The sequence below is a fragment of the Dipteris shenzhenensis genome, chromosome 3 (assembly GCF_047967505.1).
Source record: "Dipteris shenzhenensis isolate YYH24624 ecotype China chromosome 3, Dip_SZ_1.0, whole genome shotgun sequence".
Taxonomy (NCBI): domain Eukaryota; kingdom Viridiplantae; phylum Streptophyta; class Polypodiopsida; order Gleicheniales; family Dipteridaceae; genus Dipteris; species Dipteris shenzhenensis.
The window spans coordinates 18859325-18868575 of NC_141598.1; the positions used below are offsets into that span (position 1 = coordinate 18859325).

The 9251-nt window shown below is 40.8% G+C and overlaps 1 protein-coding gene across 1 annotated transcript; it reads right to left on the bottom strand.

The window, feature by feature from the left end:
• Nucleotides 1–8035: 8035 nt before the first annotated feature.
• LOC147903475 (uncharacterized) lies at nt 8036–8957 on the bottom strand. The gene is made up of 3 exons (XM_087372921.1): nt 8728–8957; nt 8495–8597; nt 8036–8389 (listed from the first exon to the last, which is right to left on the bottom strand). The coding sequence occupies exons 1-3, from the start codon at nt 8810–8812 to the stop codon at nt 8320–8322; spliced, it is 258 nt and encodes an 85-aa protein (XP_087229047.1). The 5' UTR covers nt 8813–8957; the 3' UTR covers nt 8036–8319.
• Nucleotides 8958–9251: the final 294 nt, after the last annotated feature.

Genomic DNA, 9251 nt, shown 5'->3' on the forward strand with positions numbered 1-9251 from the left:
GAGGTTCCTTGTTTGCATGTATGATTTTAGTTTTGTGAGGCTTATGCTTGGGTTCATGTAGTTGATGTTGAAGTCTCCTACTATTAGAAGTGGTATGCTTGATGTGATTTTTTGCTGGAATGTTTCCAATGCAATGAGAAGTTCTTGAGTAGAGGACTTGGGTGTCCTGTAGACATTAATAATTGCTTTTTTTTGTTTCACGAATGCGGAAAAGATTGTTAGTAAGCACTCGTAGTTTGCTCCTTTTTTGTAATGTTCACTTATGAGGTTCAGTGTGCATTTGTACAAAGTAGCAACGTTTTGCTCCCTTACTTTGCAGAGTGTAAAGATAAAGAGTAGTAGTATTGGTTCTTTTTCTTTAGACATGTGTGTTTCTTATAGGCAAAGGATTGATTCCCTTAGAATGCTCTCATCACTCAATATGTCATCTAAGTGTGTTTGGAACATGCATGTGTTTAGGGAGTGAACTGAGCATTCTTCATTTACACTTGTTGCAAGGTTGAGATGTTGGATTTTCCATGGTTGTGATCCACATACGTGCTCAATTTCTTGCAAGACAACAGTATCAACTTTGATGTGCTGCTTCTATAAAGGATTTAGTACAAGTTCGCAGGATCACGCACACGGAGAGAGCTGTGTATACTAACCCGTGTGCCTTTAACATATGGGCAGTTGAAATGGAACTAGAAATGGAAAGGAAATGAAATGAAAGAAATACAAGAACTAAAGGAAATCACTTACATGTTTCACCTTTGAGGAGCTTTTTTGTTGCATTTAGACAATCTTGTATTAATGAAATGATTAGCAGGTGTTAAAGAAATTTTGAAGTGTCTTCAGGGAATTTGGCATGCTAGGTTCATGTCAGGACCATAACAGTAATTAGCTTAAGTTTGTGTTCATATGAATATGATCTATGGGCATTGTTACTACTCAAGCCCATCCAAGGAATAATGCACAGGTTCCTATTTCTATGCATACTAGTCTGTCTTTATTTAAATCCTCTTTTGCATTCATTTTCTCGATATAAGTCTCACCTATGACCAGACTGACCTTGTATCTCTAAGCTTTGGAGCAAATTGCTCAGTGGATAAGGTCAATTGTGGACAATAATTGTTTTAAAAAATCTTGTTGTCAATAAGGTTGTAATTAACTGCATGTGAGCTATTGGGGGACTTCATGGTGCTGAAACCATTATCTGAGAAGTAGCTACGTTATTCTTCTAAATATTCATTTAAAAATTGGTAAGTTATGTTGTCTTGTATTCTAGCAAAGGTGCAAGTTTCTTAATGAAACTCTCATACTGGAGCTTTGGACATTGACTACCTACATACCTATTAATTCATGTTTCCAGCTCAATGTTCAGTATGTGGAGCTGTGCAAGGCCACAGACATGCCTGCACTTTCAGTCCCTAAATTCTCAAGTATATGTAGGGTTCTTGCTGATCAGGTATGATCTTTGCTTTAGAGATTTTCTACTAACCTATACCCACCATCTCAAATGGTGACCCTAGGATCGTGTTTGTAGAATCCTCATGTGCTTTGATCTTGTAGGCCTCTCAAATAATGTATAAAGAAATGACTTCATTGAGGGATTGCAAGAAATTCTAAATCTGGGTCCTCCCAAGAGGATAGATTAAGGAGAGTCACATTGCGGGTGGATGAAGAGGACATAATTTTTTCATTACAGGTCTTTGCTGAATTCTTTGTGCTAGTTTTCTAATTTGAATTGTATGCATCATGCAGTGTGGACATAATATCTCACAGTACAGATATGAAAGTATTTGCTATAATTGATCATTTTTTTGGGTATTGGTTTGTAGGCCGTGTGCTTCTTTCGTAACATTCTCAACAATCCTCCACGTAGATTAAGAAGAGTGCCACATGGGGAGGGTTTTTAACTAGATGCTTCAGCTTGTTCTTGAGAGAGAGATTCTACATCCTGTGGAATTACTGCCAAAATTAAGCAATCGATGGATAAACTATATCCCAAGTTTGAACAACTTGTCCTAATCAACAATTATGATCAATTTTTAAGTCTTTCCTTGTATGCTTTTAGTCTTATTTGTCCACTCATGTCCTTGTCAAAGAAACAACTCCGGTCAAATTTAGAAAAAAAGGCTTATGCGATGAAACAAAGAAAGAAATAGGAATGGCAATACACATGCTAACATATAGTACACCTTACAGATTTTTGATACGATACATTTCGTGTTGTGTCTATGCATCCATATGGCATCGTATAGTCTTGCACACCTTTTTCTGCTTGTTCACTTTTATTCACTGCATGTACTTTGCCTCTCCTAAACATCTCTTCGTTCCCCATTCTCCACTCCCTTCCTTGAGCCCACTTCATCCCCTTCTTGTTGCATCTTTCTTTACCCACTTCTCGCCGCAACAGCAAAACTATGACCCAACAAAACTCTAGCTTGAGCACAGAAAACACTTTTGGTAGGATTGAGTGAGATACCAGCCTTCCTACATCTCAAGAACACCTTCTCCAGATATGCCAAATATGACAAGTATGATGAATACACACAAAAATCATACAAATAGATGGCAAAAAAGAGACGTCTATTGAGTAAGAAAGATACCCACTAGGTGAGCCCTAAGCGAAAGTTCATCATGTATAACGTGAAAAAAAGATAGCTCAAAATGAGTAACAAAACCAAAAATGTTGTGGTTGGTTTTAAATTACCCAAAAAATGTTTGTTTGGATAGCTAATATAGCTCCCCCCTCCTTTCCATCCTTAGTATGATTGCCTCATGTTCTCTTACTCTATTTGATGATTTTCCTCCATCTTAGCATCTATTTAAAATTGAAAATGTTTTCTCACTTGAACAGAAGAACTTTATCTCTTGACTTGATTGCAAACTTTGAAGTTTGCATGTCTTTCTAAATTGCAATATTTTGCTCCACATTCTCATGTGCATTAGCTAAAACCTTTAGAATCATTTAGTCCTTTTTTGCTTCAGTGTTTCTCTAGTTGTTGCAAGTTCTCTATTGTACTCCTTGACTCTCAAAGCCTATGCAATGATTATCTCACATCTTTGCCTGAAACTTTGATTCTTTAATTCCATAGTGTCAAAATTTTTGAATTGTTATTTTATTCATAAAGTCTTGCAAACATATTGAGTGCTTCTTTAAAATTTTCAATGTATTATTTATGTTTCTTGTCCCATTCAACATATTCTTGTATACATCTTGAAATCACCTATTCGCCTTTTGATTTTATCCCAGCCGTGAAAAAAAGAAAGGTGAGCTTTCTTTTTTTTTAATCCAATATGAGTATATCATAATGTGCTTCATGTAATTTGCTTCTAAACTAAATATTGCCTTTTCCAAGGATGTTATGAGAAGGATAGCCTTCAATTAAGTGGTAAGCATGAAAAAACATAGGGTAGAGTTTGATTCTTCACACTCTATGCGACAAGCTTGGTGGCGATCTTTTGTAATTTCATTGCTCTCTCCACTGTTTTTCTACATACTACTTTCAAGTTAGTATGATATCTATGTATGTCTTGTCTTTGTCACTTATGTGTGTACATGTGTGTGTGTGTGTGTGTGTGTGTGTGTGCGCGCGCGCGTGCGCTCCACAGAGAGAGAGAGAGAGAGAGAGAGAGAGAGGATGATTTGATATAATATCATCTTATTGAATTCCTTTGGTGACCTTTCAAGACCTACAGTATTGGAGACCTTGCAAGACCTATGGTATTGGGGGTTGCGAGGGGGGGGGGTAGAGAGAGAGAGAGAGAGAGATGATTTGATGATTTCATTCTTTCAAGATCTATGGTATTCATGACCACAAGCGAAATGATATTGGGAGGCTATTTGTGAGGGTATTCATTCCACTATCAAAATGATACTGGGAGGCAATAATTGGTGAGGGTATTCATGCCACTAGCAAAATGATAGTGGTTCATGACATCCAAAAGTTTTGAGGACTAGTAGTTGTTGATTCTTTGGCAGTGCCTTCTTGGAGTCACTTTGTTGGCTTTCTTTGTAGGCTTTGTTCTAGCTTCACTTTGCTAGTTGCCTATTGTCTATGATGTCTTGCATCTCATGTAGGCTCTTTGGATACTATGTTGTTTTCTTGCATTAGTGGACTCATTGGCATTGTAGCCTATGTTGATTGATATATCAAGAGACTCGAATAGATAGGCCTTTAGCTAGCTCTCAACATGGAAAGAACTCAAGCATCACCTAGGCCAAGAGATAGAACTCAAGCATATGAGTGGTGGAGACATGAATAGATCTTTCAACAAGTACTCATGAATAATTGATGTTGTCTCTATTGATAAACGGGATGGAACTCAAGCATTACCTAGATGAGACAATAATTAAAAAGTAGCTTATGGAGTTTTAGGAATAAACACACCCTACTTGTTAATTTTAAAATATTGCATAAAACTAAGAATAAAAATACCCCTCATTTTGAACTCTCATAGTATACTTACATTTTCCAAGGTGGACCCCCCGAGGCCGTTGCCCCCGTGCAGAGAGGCCAAGGAGGGAGGGAAAGAGAGGGAGAGAGGAGAGAGAGAGAGAGAGAGAGAGTGAGGAGAGAGGAGAGAGGAGAGAGAAGAGAGAGGTGATAAAAAGAGAGGGAGGGGTAAAGAGTGATAGGAGAGAGAGAGACACAGAGGGAGGGAGTGATTGAGAGAAGAGAGGAGAAAGAGAGAAAGTAAGTGAGAGAGAAGGAAGAGAGAAGGAAGAGAGGGAGGGAGGGAGAGAATAAAGAGAGAGAAAATATTAATTAATTATTGAGAATTAATTTTTATTTTAAAAAAACTTGTACAATAGTACTGTGACCACTATGTCATACCGCCATCGCCTCCAAGACTGCCGCTAGCCGCCACCATCGTGTGCAAGCCCACATACATGCACTCTTTGCCCACCTATGCATGCCCGCAAACGTGCACCCACCTTCCCACCAAAAGAAATAAAAAGAGAGGAAAAAAAGGGGGGGAACGTACCACGTAGTGCATTTTTTCCCATTGCTTTGAACCTCTGTATCTTGGTGATTTGGAGGCCAATTTGCACCCGAATTCGATCCAGATTTCACCCGCACAAAGTATTATTGTAAATGAATAATTTCTAGTCAATTTTCCATTTTTTAAGACTTCGGTAATCACCTATGCATAGGCACCGATTAATGCCTACCAATTGGACTGGATTTGACTGTAGGTGTTCACCACGTGTCATGCACTATTGCGCGCCCCCTTCCTACTAGACTAAATCTGAGTGTACGTGTCCGCGCACCGCCATCTGCCACGAAGTCTGCACTGCCCACTTGCAGCTCGCTGTCAAATCTACACCACTGGATCTCTACGAAGTGGACGGCTGGATCTCCCCGATGGCCTCCGAGCCCCCATTTGAATTTTTATCTTTGGTCAGTGGTGCTCCCAACCGCCGTCGCTACAGCAGCTCGCTGTCATTGCCGCTGCCGCCTGTTGATGCCAAATCAGCATGCCAGAGGTTACCACATCAACTCCTAGCCGTCGCTGCCCAACCGTGCCTCGTAGGTTGCACCTCTTCGTGCCATGTGTCGTGCCCCGTGTGGCTCTCCACCCATGCCAGATTGAAGCTTTCGCCTGTATCAGACACGTGGTGAAACGATGCGTGATCCCCTTCTGCATGGGCTCCTCTGAATGTTGGTCAAACCCCCCGAACCTCTTGCATGCTTTACTCGAACCTCCCATACCTGTGGACGGATCTAACGGCATATCTGCTTCTAGAGGGATCTAACGTTGTATCTTATCTAGAGCACCCTTGAAGCTCTCCGAACCTCCGCGAACCTCTAGAATTGCTCCCCAAGCCAACCCTTCTTTAATAGATAGTATAGATGACCACTCAATATACCATATGACCAAATCCTTGCAAAAATACTCAAGGTACAAAGTTGGCACTTTGTAGTTGCATTTTTGTATTAAAGCAAAGAATGAAAAAGAGCAAACTCCATAACATAACATTAGTTTATCCAAGACACGAAACCCCACTATATGGGGGCATGCGGATGAATTTGAAAAGTGAGTAGAAAATGGATTGATGAGAACGTAGAATCATGTATTCCAAGGAAAGGAAAAGCAGCTGGTGGCCACTCTTGTCCGTGTTTATGTTAGCAGCTAGCAGTATATAGCCTAGTGTGCAATATCTTGTAACATGGCACAAGGAACGCTAGAGCCACGATCACTTGTTCACAATCTGAGCGGAGGGAGGACTTGGCATCATTGACCTAGATATGTAAAGCAAAGCCCTTCAGAGAAATCGAGTGGTATGAGGTCGTACTCGAGGTCCGAAGCTCTAGAAGTTTGAGGGCCAGAGCTTTCACGGGGTTTTTTAAGCACACACTAAACCTCCCAAAGGTTTCCCTCATGGGTAAGGGTTGCATTTGAATTCGAGATCAAGAGTCTCATGTTGGGAGATGGGCAAAGTAGAATTTTGGTCCAACTAGTTCTATAGCGAGGCAGCGGCACAATGGGAGCCCTTTGTCACCTAGGGAGGCATAGGCACTCCAATTATGGGAGATTGACTCCTAGAATCATAGAATCATAGTGGGAGGATTTTAACAAGGCTACAAAGAGCTTCACAAGGTTGTCACCTAGGGAGGGCATAGGCACTCCAATTATGGGAGATTGACTCCTAGAATCCTAGAATAGTAGGGGGAGGATTTTAACAAAGCTACAAAGAGCTTCACAAGGTTGAGCAACAAAGCTTCAAGTTTCCCAATAGGTTACTTCCAATTTTTGGTGACACTTATGGACCAATCAAACCACAAAAGATTTCTTACTTCTTCTAAGTAGTGGTCATTGCAAAGCAATTGTAATCCAATATCACTATCACTCGAATAGAGAGATGGAGACGGTCCCACATGGGATGGGGTCCCTCTGCGTTGTTGCCAAAACACAAAGAGGCTCATGCCTTCTCCGTCTACCCATCTTCTCCAATGTGCAAGATCCAAGGTCAACAACTTCCACAAATAGAGGCCTTGTAATCAACAATGCCTTGTGCCCTTGCCAAAGGATAGCTTACGACACACGGTGTCCAACATCACTGCTTGGGTTGCCTACTACAATTTTTTGATGGTAGGCCAATCAAGTTCCCTCGAGAGTCACCCTAGACACATCTACACCTTGCATACCATTTGGGAGGAGCATGACATGCAAATGTCTTTTATGTTCACTAAGCAAGGCATTCACACGATGTATAGACCACCTTGGTTGAACAACCAATTTTTCTATCCTCAAAGAGCAACCCATGGTTGACTGATTTGTATTGTCAATCTTTCCAAGCATAATTAGAAAGTTCGAGTTTCAAGAGATTTTTAAAATTCCTCCACCAAGCGAATCTGGAACTTTGTACATAAAATCTTGTTGACTAAGGTTACGATTGTAGAAGTGTTCTGCAAACTTAAGATTATGTAATTTCAAAGAGCACCAAAAATTCTTTTCAGGGAGACAAAGATCAGAAAGAACGCAGAAGAATCTGGAAACAATGCAGCGCACATTCGAGAGTATGGTTGGTTTATAAATAAATTTTCTGCAAATTCCGAACAGCACTTACCAAATATTCTTCTAAGAAATACAAAGAACCAGAAGTAGAAAGTGCTGGAAATACCGCTAGACAATAAAGAACCCTACGAACCGAAAGAATGACTCACGTAGAAACAAACGTAAACCAATTTTCCAACTCTTACAATCTTACTTGTCCCTGGGATGAATCCTATCTCCACTCTGCATAAGACAAGGGAAAACCTAACATTTTTACATATTACACTTGCAATGCATGAATTTTAGTCATGTCTTCAGTCATCTTTCGTCCTACATAATATACAGAACTTGATATCTGTTTAGACAAGAGCTTGATGCACTTTCTTAAAACACGGTAGCCAGAAGAAACGCATCTTCTACATTCTTTTCAAAAATACAAAGACCAGAAACAATGCGGTGCACATTCCGATACAACTGAGAGCTTTCATTATGGGTAAAACATCTCCCTACAAGAGTCCTTTCTTTGTCAATAAGAAGCGTTTGAGTCTTTCACCCGGTAGCCCTTCCAAAAAGTCAACATTGTAGCCCAGAGGTCAGGCCTTTTTTTTTAATTGCACAAAAATCACGCGGAAAGCGTTAATGCCAACAGGGGTGTAACTGTCGGCTGACAAAAGAATGAAACTAGATGAGAAAGCACCTGTTCATAGTGGCATACACACTACGACGTATAACACAACCAAGTGGCAGGATTCAACCTATAATTACATACTCGGAGGGCTCGGATCGCTGAATAAAACGGAGAGACCATATTACAGTAGATGTGAGGGAATTTTAATTGATAAATATGGTTGGATCACAGCAACATTCGTCGAGGAGGCAACAGCAACAGAGCGCAGCCAGGCTGCGTCAAAGAAAACAGAGTAAGCACAAGAAACGTTACCAAAAGGATAAATGAAACGAGCCGACAGGGGGGGGGGGGGGGGGGGAAAGAGGCAAAGAAGCGTACCAGCCTTCAAGGAAACCGGTGTTATTGCGAGGCGGGGCCTGAGAGTACTGAGGAGGCGGAACGACAGGGGGAGGCTGTTGGTAATAGCCTTGAGGAGGGTAACCTGAGGAGGAGGGAGCAAAAAAAGTGAGGAAAAGGGGAACAGAAAACGAAAACGAAAGAGATGATGGAAAGCAAAACAAAGCAGAGAGGAAAGAGAGAGAGAGAGAGAGATCAAAGGATGAAAAGAGCACCTTGCTGCTGAGGGTAACCGTAAGGCTGCTGAGGGGGGTAACCTTGGGCAGGGTAAGGGTAAGCGTACTTAGGATCGTTGGCCATGGAAGGAGATGAAGAAGAAGAAGATGAAGGTGAAGGTGAAGGTGAAGGTGAAGATGAAGATCCACAGAATACTAAAGCGGAAGAAGATCCAAAGAAGCTGTAAGAGGAGGAAGATGAATTGAGAGATACGTTGCGGAAAGTGCCTCCCTTCTTTATACCCAAACACTTCATCAACCGCGTTCCACAACACCACCGCCTTATTATTTTCTTACATCATAAAAAGCTTCAACGCTTTTCACATTTCCACCCCCCCTACCTCCAATATATATTTCGAAACACTAAATAAATACACATACATACTTACTTACTTACATATGTATGTATGCATGCATGTATGTGTGTATGGATGGATATATATATATATATACATACGTATATATATGTATGTATGTACACACACACACACACACACACACACACAATGGGAGGCCTTTTGCCT

Bases quoted from the DNA above. Each gene is read 5' to 3' on its own strand.
- LOC147903475 (XM_087372921.1), bottom strand. From the start codon at position 8,812: ATGGCCAACGATCCTAAGTACGCTTACCCTTACCCTGCCCAAGGTTAC. The intron at 8,598-8,727 runs GTGCTCTTTTCA...CCTCCTCCTCAG, and splicing joins CGGTTACCCTCAGCAGCAAG to GTTACCCTCCTCAAGGCTAT. The intron at 8,390-8,494 runs GTACGCTTCTTT...TCTTTGACGCAG, and splicing joins ACCGGTTTCCTTGAAGGCTG to CCTGGCTGCGCTCTGTTGCT.